At 40.2% G+C, this 16,406-nt stretch overlaps 1 protein-coding gene across 2 annotated transcripts in view; it reads left to right on the top strand.

Moving 5' to 3' along the window:
- The first annotated feature begins 7,843 nt into the window (after window positions 1-7,843).
- The window catches only part of ADARB1 (adenosine deaminase RNA specific B1), a 51,852-nt gene continuing 43,289 nt past the window's right edge, over window positions 7,844-16,406 (top strand). Inside the window, exons 1-2 of one of the 2 annotated variants that reach the window (XM_075710211.1) lie at window positions 7,844-7,910; window positions 15,002-15,924. In XM_075710211.1, coding sequence (XP_075566326.1) covers window positions 7,883-7,910; window positions 15,002-15,924 — 951 coding nt within the window. In that variant the 5' untranslated portion in view covers window positions 7,844-7,882. The remainder of the gene's footprint in view (window positions 7,911-15,001; window positions 15,925-16,406) is intronic. The other variant, XM_075710210.1, reaches the window with a different exon arrangement.

Below are 16,406 nucleotides of genomic sequence, written 5' to 3'. Positions count from 1 at the left end.
TACCTATGCTTTTAGCAGACAGGAGCTTGCTTTTCCTCTCCTTCAAGCTGGAGGAACAGGGTGTTCAGCTGTGGGGATGTGGTGCTGAGCCCAGACCGATAACCCAGCTCCTCAGGAGGGTTTATCCCTGGTACGGCAGCGTGAAGCAGCTGTACAGCATTTCTCACTTCTGGCTTGGCTCAGGTAGCTTGCTGATCTGCTCTGTAGTAATTCAAATGGAGTTGTCCAAGTCTTTTGTCCTTGAGCAAGCCATGGTGCTGCAGGAGTAACTGGAGTCAGTTTGATATGCTAAATAAGGTGACAAATATTTACAAGTCCTGTTGATTACAGTTAACTAATTTCCGCTTGTTACACTGCAGTTATGCTGATGCTATATAATGCAAATATGGCAGTACAGTAAAACGTTTCCTTAGCACATCTAGTACTTCAGTAAGAACATTGGTAATTTGTTGGTTTAGGTTGTGGTTTTTGTGTGTGTGTGTGGTGTTTTATTTTGGTTTTTTTCTCGGAGGAGAAAAAAGTCTCTTTATACTGTGCTTCAAAAATAGTCACCAAGGCTAAAACTAATGGAAAAATTAAGCCAGGTCTGAGCCTACCTAGCAAAGCACCAAGACTTGTGTTTAGAGTCAACAGCCATATAAAAGCTTATCTTAATAAATACTTAAGCTTTAAGCAATGTCTGAGTAACAGTACAGACCAAAGCAGCTGCTGTGCCAGCTGCCTGGCTTGTGCTGCAGATTTGGCTTGTTTTCCTACCCTCCCTCTGAGTTTGGGCAGCAGCAAATGTGAGTTTTGAAAACTGGGCTTGTTAGGATGGTGGTGACACTCTGTCTGGGATGTGAGGGTTGAACACCGCTGGGCATCACACTTCTGAGGGCAATAAATCGAAAGAAGGCCTAACCTCTTCCTATTTTTCTTCTCATTCAGGCTTGGACCTGATACTTGCATCAGCTCTCACTCTCCCAAAATCTCTCTGGCCTGGCACAGTTGTAATTGCACTTGAGTCTGGTCTCAGATAAGAATTTCCCAGCCACCTGCTCACGGTTTTAATCTTTATTCGGTTATGTGTATGTGGTAGTGAGGTGGACTTCTTAAAATTGATGTGAAGCTGCCTGTGGTATTTAGGAATACCTCAACTGTCTAAAGCCTTTAAAGCATTTTATTGTCTTGGGAGTATTTTATTTTACTGTTTCATACACATTGAAATAAATAATTCTGAAAAGAATCTTTACTTACAAGGAAAATTAATTTTTCAATAACTTTCCAGGTCCTTTCTCTAATAATTAACTAATTTATTTTCAAGGAAAATTTATCCTGAACTGATACTCACAAGCTTGGAAAAACATAACATCTTTTGGTATACAGTACTTTTAGAAGCATCTCACTTTTTTTCAAACATATTTGAAATGCTTGCTTTTTAAATAATAAATATGCTTTGGTTTCAATTAATAGTTTAAACATTTTATTACTTATTGCTTTGTTTTTGTTGTCTTTGCTAATCAGTTCAAGGGAAAGTGTATTAAATCTTCACACTTGCTTCAGTTGTATGTTTTTAGAACCCCAAATGTTGTTAGTAAGTACATATAGTTTACATGATGTACTGTGTACACATGTACAATATACGGTACTAGCAGGAGTAGTTTGAAAACAAGTGAACATCCCATTCAGCACAGTGTACAACAGGCTGGTGACACTATGGAGATGTTGGAGTTTGATTCTGATTCCAAAATGCCTTGTTGGTCCATGCTTGGTTGTCATGAAATACGCATCATCACAACAAAACAAAATACTGGTGCTTTCGTGATAATGCATAAACATAGTTCTTTGTAGCCCACAAAAAAAAATCACCTTTTGTAGACACAGTTTTTATACGTTTTTGGCTCAGCTGGGTTTTAAATATATGTTGACTGTGGTATCTGAGCTGTGTATCTACACAGAATGAGTGTTGCTGCTTCTGTTACTGTAGAGAAATGTTTCCTCTTAACTGCTATACATAACTCTGCATAATACTGTCCATAATATACATAATAGATAATCTGGTTGATGGTAATATTAGTGTGCCAAGTGTTATAGCCTTATTGATAGTACAGAGTTAATTAGGATTGGAATCAGGCTTTCTCTATGGTAATAGGAAAGCAAATTTAAGCAGCTTTCATAGAGCAAATACAAGTAGCCTGTTTAGCAAAAGTTCTGCTTGAATTTCTAATCTCTTTAAGGGAAAAAGGCTTATGAGATTTGCATGATCCTCTCCCCTCCCTCTGTCCATCTGCTTTAGCGAGGATGGTGACCAGGTGCGAGAGAGATGCCCAAGCTGGTGCTGCTGCAGTGGAAGCATGGCATGCTTTGTTGTTAAAAATTGATGAGCCAGGCATTTCCAGGTCTTACAGGGGTGTGGTCCTGCCTGTCTGACAGTAACCTGCCTTGAGCTGTTGCATTGCAGGGAGCCTGACTGGTGGCAGAGGTCCTATTGAATGTGTTGTGCTCATGTTCAGAGTACGCACTAGGACATCTCAGATTTTCTGAAGTGGTGTCTTCTTTCCAAAGTCTCTTGCTTCCCAAATGGGAGTGGGGAAATCTCAACAGCTTGGTGTTTCTGGCTCTTAATTTGTGTACCACTCCAACAAAAAGCAAAGTAAGGCACCTGGGCGTCCTGTCTTCCTTTCCTCCCGCTGCGCCCTCAAGCATGCACATCCTGCGTAAAAGTAGGTATCTCCAAGCTGTAGGTGTTTCTTTTGACTTTCTCTGGAAAATAACTGTTTTCCCTTCACAGTTCTCTCACTCATCTCTTCTTCCTTGGTAAGTATTTCGGTTATTGCTGGCACTTGGGTACTTGGCATTGATGCAAGCATCGCTGCTCCAGCCCCCATGACAGTGGGTCTAGGGACAGGTGGTACTGCAAGAAAGGCAATAAAGCATGTGCTTGCCAACATTAAATAATACACACATTTGCAACTTCTCATTCAGCATAACACACTAGCATAGCAACACAATCACCTGCAGAGAAAAGGCCGGTAATTCTCTCAGTATTAAGCAGTAGAGGTGGCTCTGCTGCCCCGTTCAGCACAGTGGGGCGTATTTTGGTGTATGGATGAAATCCAGAAGCTGTTGAAGTTGGAAAGAAAGGGAACTCTGATCAGCTCCCACTTGCATGTTTCAGAGGCTTTTCTGACTGCTAAACTCTATGTAAATGAAGAGTGATTGAGGTGACTTGTTTGTTCTACTCTGCTTAGTAAAACACGCCAGCATATGGCAACTTTGGTTACTGGTTTATTTGTTCCCCCATCATTGCACTGGGACAGATGTTGTCATGAGACAGAGACTCTGCTAGCCAGCCTGAAGCGAAGTAGCCAGGATTGTGGCTGCTGTAGCTGGGATAAAACATGATGAGAAGCTCTGCATCCCCCTCAGGTCATCATGAGTATTTTAGCTCAGCTGTGGAATAGCCCACCTAAAGTACGTCAGTGGTTCTCTGATGCTAAAGGGATTTACACTGGGGTTGGAGCTGTCTCGTGCTGTGTCAAACAAGGCATGAGCATCTTAGGGGGTGAAGCCTATCAGTTTTAGTGGTGCGGGAGGAAACATGAATGGTACGTTAAATGGTGTTGCAAGGTCAGGAATGTGACATGGGCTCACAGACCTGCTCCTGGGTAGCAGCTTCCAGGACTGTTGGACATTGCAACAGGAGAAAGCTTTGGGGTAGGATTTGAGAGGATATTATAGCTTTCTGGGTACTTACAGGGACCACATTCCTGGTGTGATAGCGCTCACACAAAAGCCTGGTGGGACAGTCATGGTTGATGTCTTTGTGACATGAAGTTCAAACTGGTCTCACAGCCATATAGGAGTGGTGATAGAGCTGGGCTGGGCGTGAAGAACCACACAAGTTTTCTGCGAAGCGAAAGGGATGGAGGAAGGAGAGCAACCCACTGCATAGCAGATGAGTGTATGTATGTGTACCCAGGCTGGAAGTGATGGTCTAAGAAGCTCATTGAATATGCACACATTACTGGGAAAACAGGATTTGTTACAGACCAGCGGAGAGGTTGTAGTACACAAGGTGAATGATGACAGGGGCATAGAAGAGAGATTGCCGCTCTGAAACCCACAGTTTACCTAAAGCTTTGATGCATGTAAGGTGGAGTTTACATAGTCATTTTGTACATAGTCTTTGGATTCAAAAAAAAAAAAAAAAAGTTGTGGAAATTCTGTGATTTGTTTTAGGTGTTCCTGGGAGTCTCAGGAGAAGTAGTATTTGTGGGTCAAGTATTTTAGCTCTGTGCCCCTTGAAATTCTGCACTGCTGGTGACAAAATTAGCGGGGAGTTTTACTGCTTGTCTTGTCATATTTTTACAATCTGCTTGAGTTTTTGCTGTCTGGCTAGTGGGGAATCTGAACAGCTTCATTGTGCTCAGAAGTGTGTTTTTGCATCTTTTGTCACTGCCTCTCCTCCCTGTTTGTGCAGAATCCTCTTAGTTACTTAAATCGGTGTCTTCTCCAGACAGGGTTGGGGATTGAAAAGGAATCGTCTTGCCTGAGCAAAGACACTCGTTCAGGTCACAAACTGGAATGATCATAAATGTTTTGCAGGGCTGGTAGGAAATTCAGGATATCTGCAGGCATGTGGGCTTTCTTTTTGAAACAACGTGTGAAATGGTGACAAATATAGAGATATATTTATTTCTCATTCTACTATTAGAGGCATAGATTAATTAGTGTAATGATTGCTAAAGGCACATTTTACCTTTTCAGTAAGGGCTGCTTAGCTCCTGCTGTGAAAAGTAAGCTGTGAAGATTGCAAATAGTAGTGTGCTAAGGATTTGTTTAGTTGAGGATAAACAGATTTCATTGTTTTAAATTACGGACTAACAATATTTAGCATAGACTTTAAAGTTGTAAACTTACACATCTATATTGTATTAACGTCATTCTTCATTTCTCAGTATCTGATACTTATTTTTTTACTACAAGTTTCTTGATGTTTCTGATACACACATTTAACATTTTAATCACTTATGAGCCAGTGGTTGCATTTTCACAAAAACCTGGTTTTGAAGTGACAGTTTCACTGGGTAAGTCATGCAGTTATCCTGTCCTATAAAGTTTGAGTGCGGTGATCAGTAGTAGATCGATAGTTCAGCCAGCTGTTCAGACTACAGGGGTGATTAGTGCTGCTTCTGTGGCTGTGGTGCTGGAGGAGGGCTGCACATGCATCATTCCCGTGGGTTATACTACTGTTGTGCTATTAGCTGTATTATTTGTTTCTGTATCCCTACATGTCTTTCATTCTTGGATGGAAGTTTTTGTGGGATTTTTTTTTTCTTCTTATGTTAGCAAAGATAAAACCAAATTGACTTTAAAAAGAACAAAACAGAACATTATGTTTGTCATTAAGACCTGGACTCTGGATTTGCACCATGCTTTTGCATGCTTTGCATGAAGTGTTTACTAAAATAATAAATAGGGGTGGAATGGCTAGTTTCTTTTTGCAAAACTTGGTAACTACATATTATGCACTCGGATTACTGTAGTATGCAATCTGTGCATTAAGAACATCAGTGCAAAGTTCTGCCCTTTGTTTACTAGCTAAAGCTGACTACAGTTTTAATGTAGAGTGGAATTAAAGCTGTATTTTCCCACAAGAGGTAGGAAGAGAGATGGAACAAATTAATTGTTACGCAGCAGGCATTTGGCCATGTCAAAATGCGTGTTGATTTTATCATGTCAACCTTATCAAGTGACCATGTTGGTTTATATTGTTCCTCTTCTTGATAACTTTTGACTCTGTTGTCTGATTTCCGCCAGTGCTGACACTCAAAGAAGTCTCAAAGCATTGAAGTTCCTAAATATTTGGCATTGGCAGCTGCATGACAGACACAGATGTGTGTCCTCACTGAGGGAAGGGCAAAATGTTAATATAATAGAGCAAATACTTTAGTGCTGTAAATTGTGCCAGCCCATACAGCAGTGTGAAACCAAGCATCATCGTCTTTTATTCCACCTACCCTCCAAAAGTGTTCCCATGCTTTTGAATGCACAAACGACCTCTGCTTCCCACCCTGTTCTCCCTGTCCCTTCCAGCTGCAGCCTCAGCCCTTGGTTTCACGAGGTGTTACTGTTCCTGGTAGTATACTCTTAAGACATCACCGTGCCTCTCTTCTTCCCAGCCACAGCACCCAGGTATTTTTACTGGTACCAGTAGTGATGTACCGGTAGTGAGAATCAGTTCCCTCATCTGATCTGGCATATGTGACCACAACCTGGGGCTGAATCAGGTATTGCTGCTTCTGCTGAGTCCTCAGTATCCTAAACACTTACCTGAAAGTATGCATGCAGTTGTTAACTTCTAAGATATGTACAGTGTAAGTAAAATGTCCATGGATAATTAGAATTGATACTGTCTATGGTAAAAGTAAGCTAAGTAAAAGACTGAAACTTTGCTGGGAGATAATTGTATTATTGGAAATGACAAAAGAAGGTTGAAGATTTGCCCTGTGATTTCTGTGGACTGTTCATAATAGTTTTGGAGTAGGATCAAAGACACACTTAAAAGTAGGACTTCAATCTTAATTTAATCTGATTGTTGGCAAAACAAATCAAAGTTTACAGACGTTATACAAGACTAGGTTATCACAGATTGATTTTGCATTTGTACTGGACTTTACTCTCTTCAGGTACTTTCCAAACATTTAATTGTGATAAAGAATCAGCAGAAAATGAATGCATTATTAAAAAAAAACAAAAAATTGCGATGCGGAACGTAGAAAGTGCAATGCTTAGTTGTTAATGCTTCAGAAAAGCTAATAGGCAGATGGACAACAGATTAGCAAGTACAAGACAAATTTCCATGGTTTGGTCCACTCCAGTGTAAGAATGCAAAGCCCGTTAATGCTCCACTACTTTTTCTTCACTGTAATAATGGATCTTTTGTTAAAAGTATAAGTCCCTGCATGGTTTTGGGGTTCAATGCTCCCTGTTGGAGCATTCGTGGCATTATCAGATTGGAGCAATTGCCTAGAAAGCAACAGGTATTATGTACTTGATCAGTTTTCAGGAAAAAGCAAACTGGCATAATGAAAAAACCCAAACGCATCACCCTTAAATTAGTGCTTTTGATTTGGGTAAGAGTGGTGCCTTCTTTCAAACTAAATGCTAGGTAAATTACATATTTTGCATGTCAGATGCTTATATTCACCTTTAGATCAGTCTTTTGTGAAATGGAAGTCCCTGTGGTTAATAAAATCTGTTTCCCTGCATCCAGATAAAACCTATAAGTAATATCACCTGAACGTTTCAGTTAATGAGAAAATCCACATGTAGGAGAGAGGGTTACACTACCCACTCTGTCCTTTGCCTGATATGCGGCTACGTCTTTTGGTCATTGATGATCATCTTGGTTTTAGGAGGGATCTTGGGTCAGGACTTAACCAAACCAAACAGACATTCATCAGTTTGGTGCTGGGTAAAAAACTGCATCTTCAGTGTTTGACTGCTTGAATTGTCTGTGTGGTAACCTGCAGAGTGGATTTGACATTATTTTGGAGTTTAAAAAAAATGGTAGTGAGATAAAGTAGTTTACTCTTTCAAGTAAAAAAATACTGTAGTTCATCATATAAAACCCCAAATTCTTGCAAACCTTGTTGAATTTGCAATTCTGCAGAGTGCACCTCAGCTACAGAAATCAGGACTGTGGGGAAATACTATGTGAAAATCGAGCAAAAACCATGGACAGACCAAAGCAAAGTCAGTGCCCAGGCTGCTGCTTTTAAAGGAGATTTAATGCTTTACCTTGCATGTTGGTACCTTAAAGCTTAAATATCCCACTCTCTGTTTTCCAGACAGAAGCAGTCTCTGCCAGCCAAGAAACCAGCAAAAATATTTCACAATGGATGTAGATGATGAAGAAAACATGAGTAAGATGTGCTTATTTACACAGTAATAATTGTTTCTGAAGGTGACTTTTTCTCACAAGCACAGGGACGACTGCGAAGAAACTTTGGAAGCACAAATTAAAATTACTTGTCTGTATGTTTTAAAATGTATGGGGTTTTTTGTATGTTTTTCTATAGAAGATTGAATTGGAGCTTTTGTATTAAAAGTGTTTTAAATACATATGGTTATAGGCTAGTCTAGTTACACCTTCAGTCTCATATTTTTCTTCCAACAACTGACTAATCAAACAAAATATTTTCCTGTTTTGAACCATCAATGAAGAAGAGAGGGAGAAAACCGGTAGTGCCAATGCCAAGGGTTAGGGACCAGTCAGAAGGGAGGGGTGAGAAGAAGGAGATGGAGTTGAAGTGTATAAAATAAATGAGGGAAAGCAGAAATGGAGGAAGGAAGAGCAAAAGGAGGAGCTAGAAGAGCTCCCTGCAGGTCTTGCATGGCTGATTATTCTCATCAGATGTCAGTTGTTCCAACACTGAGCTACTGAATTATGAGTGTGTTTAAGCACAAAAATAGTCAAATATAGTGATCATCTTGATGCATACACTGACAAAGTGCTGCAAGGTTGCTAACTCTGTGGTATAATTAAGATCCAATAACCTGTGGAGAAAAGTGTTCTCATTAAAACATTATAAAAATATTTGTGGTATTACTGGCCTTTCAACTATCTTTCTTTGTGAATGAGAGGAATGTTCTGTTGCTGCAATGCTGATATGCTGTGCCTGACTGTAAATAATGGTATATGATGTAATAACAACTGTGCTTATGTTTCCTCTAAGTGACAATGGCTAAAAAGCACATCTCTGGCAAAGATGACAAAGCCCAGCAGTGTAGGAAGCTTTGGAGCAGAAGAGTTCTAGTTCAGTCTGAAGGAGTTACAGAACATTTTTATTGGGAGAGAAGAAGTGAGATCATTGTTTGGTTTTTTTTTTTTAAACACAAACCCAAACAAACCCAAAACCAAAAAAACCCCAAAAACAACCCACAAAAAAACCCCAAACACCCCCAACCCCTAAAAATATTATCTGGACTAGATGCATTCTAGTTTTTAGGCTAGAACCCTTAGCAACCCTCTTTCTTCATCTGAAACAGTGAACTCAGCTGGAATATGGTTGCTAACACTTTCTTTTCCTTGGTATAAAAGAAATTACTTCAGATGGATGCTTTAGCTATTTCTAAAAGCAGTCTCCCTAAGGAGGACTTCAAAAAAGTAAGAGCTGTAACTAAATAATTCACATAAGAATTTTTTGGATGAAACATCCCCTTATCTCAATAAGGAGTATATCTGAGCATGAATAAAAGGTGCCTTCCTGAGCAGGAGAAAATACCTCTTTACAGGGGCATTCTGTAAGTGTCCTTAAGCAAGATACTCAATTTTTTTTGTCTGCTTCTGGGGTTTTTTGTGTGTAAGTGCATCAATATGGGAAACCATTCACTGAGCTTTTTGCCTTGTCAGGAGGCTGGCTCCATGGAGCTGTTACAGGTCTGGTGCATGCATTTGTATAAACGCAGTTGTCTCCCAGAAGTACATTTTGAGATGTTGTCTGTACCATGTTTTTGAAAGGAAGCTACAGATAACGACATCTGCTTGGATGAGCCCAGTTAATAGAAGGTGCTAGAAGACCTTCCTGCGTCTGTATGCCCACACATGTTTGCATCATGAATTTGAAATGTTAAATCTTCAGATTTGGGGGGGAGAAATCAAAGTTCAAATTCGTAAGTTCTTCACCTTGATTCGTGCAAAGATTTTTTTTTTTTTTTAATTTTATCTTTCTGTATTTTTATACCTCTTAAGATTGTGAAGTGTGATATCAGAAGTTGCCTATTAATTTTTTAATTATTTTATGTAACTCCTTTTTGGGGAAGTGTCTTAGAGGAAAGGAGGGTGGGCATATGCAATGTGTGTAGCTTGCAGTTGCATAACTAGAATTGCTCTGCAGAAGCCAGGACTAAAATTGTATTGATTCAGCTGAAACATAAGACAGTGATGTTACATTAATGTCCCTGAGAAAATACAATGTTTCAGACTTCAGGTTTTAAGGTCTTCCTCCTTTATCTGTTGGACATAGAGAAGATGTTACACGAAATTTGGGGGAAGAAATTTTTTTTTTTAAGAATGTTTTTCTTTGGTTTTCTGTTGCTTTGCCTGGAGGGTATGTCTGCAGCACTCTTGAACACCCCAGGAATCTGTGCCAGAAGCCCATCTGCATGTTATCTTAGTGTCAAATCAGAGAGCCCTGCAGAGGCATCAATACAATAGAAATAAATAATTTGCAAGGTGTAAATTCACCCTGTTGCCTATCCTTATTGATTACCTTATGGTCAAGGGAGAAGTGGGGCATTTTGCAGAGCACTTGGGACACTAGCATGTAGCTGTCCTGACCTTTCTCTTTGATCATTTTCCCCCTTTTTCTAAAAAGATGCTCAGAAGAGATCACATTTTTTTCTGCCTTTTTTTAATGAAAAAATTACTTACTTAGAATTTCCCCAGGCCAGCAAATGAGAGGAGCAGTAGAAGGGGTAGCTAGAAACATCTTTTGGTTCAGCTAAGAGTCATCTAAATTTAATTAAGTGTGCTCCAGATGAGACAGAGCAGGGAGAGTGCAAACAGGTAATACAAGTTCCCCAATGGACAAAGCATCTTAATTATAGGCACTTTTTGATTACAGGGAATAAAACCAAAAATAAACCAACGCATTCGGATGGAAGATTTTTCTTTACTAGTGTGAAAATTTCCTGTGCCTCTTTCCTTCTTCAAGTGCTCTTGGGTTTGTAAGCCTCTCAAACAAGATTTCAGGGGCAGGACTTTTCTTCCACTGAAGTTGTTGGCATGTCATACTGTCAGCTATGATTTTTACTAAGGCAGCTGCCACAGATGTCACTCAAATCTCTAGTCAAAGCTGCCAACTATTTTTAGTGACTTGAAAATAAGCTAGTCTTATGAAAAATGTCTTATTCTTAAATCATGGGTAGTATTAATGTTTCAGAAAACAGGTTCCCATTATCAAGTGTTTATATCTGTATTAATGCTACTTTAAAGTGTTGAATACACAGCAGCCATGATGGACCTCAAAGAGTTCTCTAAAGCATGCATTTCTTGAAAACTTATTTAAAGACTGGAAAACGCCATAGACTTGAAAGTATATTTAAAATCTAGGATTAGGCTGTTTTTAAACCTCTTGATTTTTGTGTATGTTAGGAGATCCACCAAGACTGTGTAACCTTTCAGAGGCAAGATGTACAACATTAACATATGGTCACTTGTCAACCCTAGTAAAAGTTTAATAAAAAAGAAAAAAGTATAATGAAGAGCATCCATTACTGAACGCAGAGATTTTTTTTTTTAAATTCAGATGGTAATTTTTTGCGTCCTGCCAGCTTGCTCCTATGCTTTATACTTTCTAAGAGTGTTTTAACATCCATAGTTCTTTTTCCTGCCTTATTTTAGTGTGATGCTGGCAGCACAAAGCTTAATAGTGGTCTCCAAATCAGACTGATAGACTTTGTAATGATCTAAACTGTTTTTTAGAACATGCATGGAGTGGTGGTCCACGTCTGCCATGACCTCTGCTTTGGAGCAACAAAATTTTGCTCCTTTTGAGTACTGATGCTCCCAGCTTGAGCTTGAGCCCGAGCTTTCAGGAAGTGAAGATACCCTCCCTCCTTCTCTTTGGAATGAGCGAGAGACTCTTATGGTCTCTAAAACAGTGTATTACCAGAATGATAAAGACTGCAGAATAGAGCAAAAAGAGCAAATATATAGTGCATCCAGCTGTGGATCTGCTCCTCCTGTCAGAAAGCATGCAGGGGAGATAATGAGCTGCTCTGAGAAGAAGAGGATGACCTCAGGACAAGGGACAGTTAGAGCCCTGCAGTGTAGAGGAGGGATGACAAGGTTGAAATACTAGAGATCTCCATAAAATCATATGAAACACAGGGTGTTTAATATTAGAATCATCAAATTGAAAAAATAGCAAATAAAAAACAATAGATGCATCAAGTGAGACTAGCAGATGGGAGTTCAAAGCAAGCAGTGGGAGGTGTTTTTGTGCAAGGTGTAATGAAATCATGAAATGCATTGCCCAGGACATTGTGGGTACCAAGGGTTTATGGGGTCTTGAAAAGCAATTAGAAAAAATTCTGGGGTTAAAAACCCATCAGTGGCTCCCTGCCATGGTCTCTGGGACAGCCCAGAGCTGTGGCTCCCTGCAGGCTGAGAGGCTGTCCTGGGGAAGGGCTGCTGTGTCCTTGCTCTGGTTTGATACCCTCTCTTGGGGCCTGCTGGTGGCTGTGCCATAGGCAGGGAGCTAGGCAAGGTGAGGATGAGCTAGTGAGGTGAGATGCCTGGAAAAGGGAGAGCTGTTTCTGAACAGTGGGGAGAGGCTGGGCCAGAGGAGTTACTCCGTGTCTGAGTATGGACAAGGTTAAATGAGATGACTTCTCTGACTTTAACAGGTGGTGATAGCTAATCTTACTTTTTGACTAATCTGTCAGATCTTCTCCAGCCCTACAGTAATTAGAGGACCTCACAACTGCTGGGCAGGACAGGCTAAAGAAAAGGACCGAAAGCACATCTTCACCCTCAGCCTGAGAAGCGGTTGCTCTTTCTTGCAGTCCAGTGACTCTGTGGGTTGAAACAAACCTGGGTCCTTCTGGTTCACGCAGAAAGCCTTTTTCTTTCCATCATGTGTAAGGCTTGGATTTGGATCACCTCCACAATGTAGAAACTTGCTTACTTACATGTTCTCTGGGTTTGACTCAGGCTGCTAGCTCCCTGCTTGCTTTCTCTGCTAGGTTCTTCCACCCTGCAGGTTCTCCAAAACTAACAAGCCTAGTAGCTCTCAGGCAAGGAGTAGTTTTCTTCCCTTCTTTCTTATTGAGACAAGGTAAGCATGCAAGTTTCTTTCCTGCTTCCTACAAGTCCCCCCTCTCTCTCAGGGCATCGTTTCCCCTGCCTGTGTCATGGGATGGATTAAGGAGTTCCTCCAGCTGCTGTACTTGCATACAAAAGGTTTTTTTTTGTTTTGTTGTTTTTTTGTTTTTTTGTTTTTTTTTTTTTACATTCAGCTGGAGTCTGTTCAACTCGTGTTTTCCTTCTATGGTTTCCACAGGCACTGGTAGTAGTCGTCTTATAAAAAGAAAGATAAAAACAGAGATAAAAACTAAATTATTTCTTTTAGCCTGAAAGTCATATTGGTTGATAGCAAACTCCTGGTGCTGCTGGTAAGAGCAGTGTTACAGAAATGGTGTTTTAGATGAGATGTAATTTTTGCAGATTACAGTTTCAGTTGAGAAACACACTGTAAGGAAAGATTTTAAAATTCACTCTGTTATCCTTAGATTCCTTCACTATAGATCTAGAAAGAATATATATGCATGAACGCTATGTATTGACAGTTGTGGCCCTATAGCAAACATTCTGCAGGCAGTATAACTTGTAGCTGAACATTACAAGAGATACTTTATTACATTTAGCAGATTTCTAGCAATGAAATGCTTCAGAATAGTTAGTGTTTCATTCTTGACTGAATTTAATTGACTGGAATTTAATGTTCAGTACTGTACAATTCTTTGTCGTGTTACTGTGATTTAACAAAATGTGTTCCTACTTTGGCTTTTTCTTTTGATCTTTTTTTTTCTTCTTTTTTTCTCTTTGAGCACCGAAAGGAGTAACCTATCGAGCTTTTGCTGAAGGATGTTATAAATGAAAATTTAGTTATCATTCCATCACCTTTGTAACCTGGGTGAAGTGATGTGTGCGTGGTAGGCGGTTCTTAGGGAAGACTTAATGTGTCTGAAATTTCTCACTGTGAAAGAGAGCTTCCACCTTGGTTTGCTCTCATTTCAATTAATATTGATCACCTAGTGTCAGTGTAGATGTAATATAGATATCTTGAAGTTTTGGAAGAGAAGAGTTAGAAATACTTGACCTACTAACTTGTCCTTTTCATTCACAAATGCCCATATAACACACAAATAATTAATTTCCTTAGTTTCTTTATTAGGGTAAAAATGAGGTCTTTGCAGTTATAGCAAATTTTTAAAATATACTTCTGACATATCATTACCCCAATTTTCTACTTTAGAAAATAAATCATTAAATTAATATTACAATGCCTTTTTTTTCTCCATTAAAATAAAATGTCATCATTGTGATTGCACAGGTTTTGTCATACTTCTTGTATTCTCCATAGCCTTAAGAGAGGATCTTTATCATGATACTTGGGTTTGTAACTCTGTGAGAGCAGTTTTCTTACTTTGCAAGGAATTACAAAATAGCTTGTAAATGACAAATATAAGGTTTCTTAATAGAAGGCTGTGTGGAAATATATAAAGTAGTCTCATGGTCATGCTGGCACAGAGGGCAGCTGTAGTTCCTGAGTGAATTGGGGTGAGGTGAAATTGAACGTCTAGGAAAAGCATAAAAAAGAATTGAATTCGGAGAATATGGAATAGCTAAAGAGAAACAAAAGCATTCAAACACTCTCCAGTCAAGGTGCCTACCAAAGAACTGCCTAATTTTTCATGGCTCAGGTTTTATTTATGTCATTTCTCAATTTGAGCAAATAAAATCACTGAGAAAAAAAATGTAACATAACTAAAATAAGAATAAAGTAGAATTTAATATCCATATCCTAGTACTGATCTTAAACATCCATTTTTATTTTACTAATGATAGTTCTTTGTTTTACAGGTGTATCCTACTATAACTTGTATTTTTGGTTTAAAGCATTTTTCAGGCCAAACATAACTTATGAGCAAAAGTTTTGTTCCAGCATGATTTAAATACAAAAAAAAACCCCAAAACCTGCAGTGTTTTTTTGCTATATGATTGTATCAAATTCATAGTTTGAAAATCATTCTTGAGTGTGTTATTTCTTGAATTATCAAGGGATTGTATTGCATTATTATTATCTCTGATTGTATTGCAAAACATTTAACCTGTGAGCACACATCACTTAACCAGTTACAAAGAGAGATAAAGGAATCTATAAATTTTGCATTTACAAGATCCTGCAACGAAGGCATTGTAAGTTACTCTTTCTGGGCACCGCAGGTTCGAGCAGCACTGACGTTAAAGAAAACCGCAACGTGGACAACGTTCCCCCCAAGGACAGCGGTGGGCAAGGCACCGGGGAGGGGACGCAGCTCTCCAACGGCAGTGGCAGCAGCAGCAGAAAGCGTCCTTTGGAGGAGGGCAACTCCAAATTTCGCCCGAAGAAGAGGAAGAAAACCCCCGGCCCCGTTCTGCCAAAGAATGCCCTGATGCAACTTAATGAGATTAAACCTGGTTTACAGTACAAACTCCTCTCTCAGACAGGGCCGGTCCATGCCCCCATGTTCGTGATGGCAGTTGAAGTCAATGGGCAGGTATTTGAGGGGTCTGGCCCAACAAAAAAGAAAGCCAAGCTTCATGCTGCTGAGAAGGCTCTGCGGTCTTTTGTCCAGTTTCCAAACGCCTCAGAAGCCCACCTGGCAATGGGGAGGACTCTGTCAGTCAACACGGACTTCACCTCCGACCAAGCAGACTTCCCTGACACCCTTTTCAATGGGTTCGAAACACCGGTCCCTTCTGATGCTTCCTTTTACCTAGGGTCCAATGGGGACGGGTCCTTTAGCTCTAGCGGGGACTACGGTTTGCCATCGTCTGCCGTAGCCAGCAGCCTTTCCCAGTCGCCTCTGCCCGCACCATCACCCTACCCCTCTGCCAGTGGGAAGAACCCTGTCATGATCCTCAATGAGCTGCGGCCAGGGCTGAAGTATGAGTTTCTCTCGGAGAGCGGGGAGAGCCACGCCAAAAACTTTGTCATGGCTGTGGCAGTGGATGGCCAGACTTTTGAAGGCTCAGGAAGGAATAAAAAGCTGGCAAAAGCTCGGGCTGCTCAGTCAGCCCTGGCATCCTTGTTTAACATGCAGCTGGACCAGACCCCATCTCGACAGCCCATTCCCAGTGAGGGGCTCCAGTTACACTTGCCACAGGTGAGAAGCCCTTTGGGTTTTGTTGATGTCTTTGGGTAATGACCAAGAGTAGCCAGGTCATGCATATTGCATCAGCTTGAACAGCATTTCTGCTGTTTATTCTGCTTCTGTAGATGTGTGTGTGCATATATAGATATATGTATGTATATATATATTAGGTGATTTGTCCACTTATGGCTTCTGACAATTGCATGAACTCTTTGTCTTCTGTTGGACAGAGAGGAGGCTTTGTTGCTGATACCCTCAGCCTTGATCATGTCATGTAAGAGAGCACCAAGCCTAGTGCAGTGCCAGCTTGGATTATGGTTTGTACTGAGGAAAGGTTGAATCGCATCTTGCTCCTCTTAGGCAGCAAGACTTAGATGGAGTTCAAGTAAGAATTGCAACTTGCAGTAGAATTATTATTTGATACAACAGTTTTTAGCAGAGAAGAAAATTGTTCTCTTCTGCAAACTGAAATTGCTGGCATTAACAGAGCTGAG

The sequence above is a fragment of the Pelecanus crispus genome, chromosome 5 (genome assembly GCF_030463565.1).
Source record: "Pelecanus crispus isolate bPelCri1 chromosome 5, bPelCri1.pri, whole genome shotgun sequence".
NCBI lineage: Eukaryota > Metazoa > Chordata > Aves > Pelecaniformes > Pelecanidae > Pelecanus > Pelecanus crispus.
The sequence above is the reverse complement of the archived record's forward strand: the minus strand, read 5'-3'. Positions and strand labels throughout refer to the sequence as shown.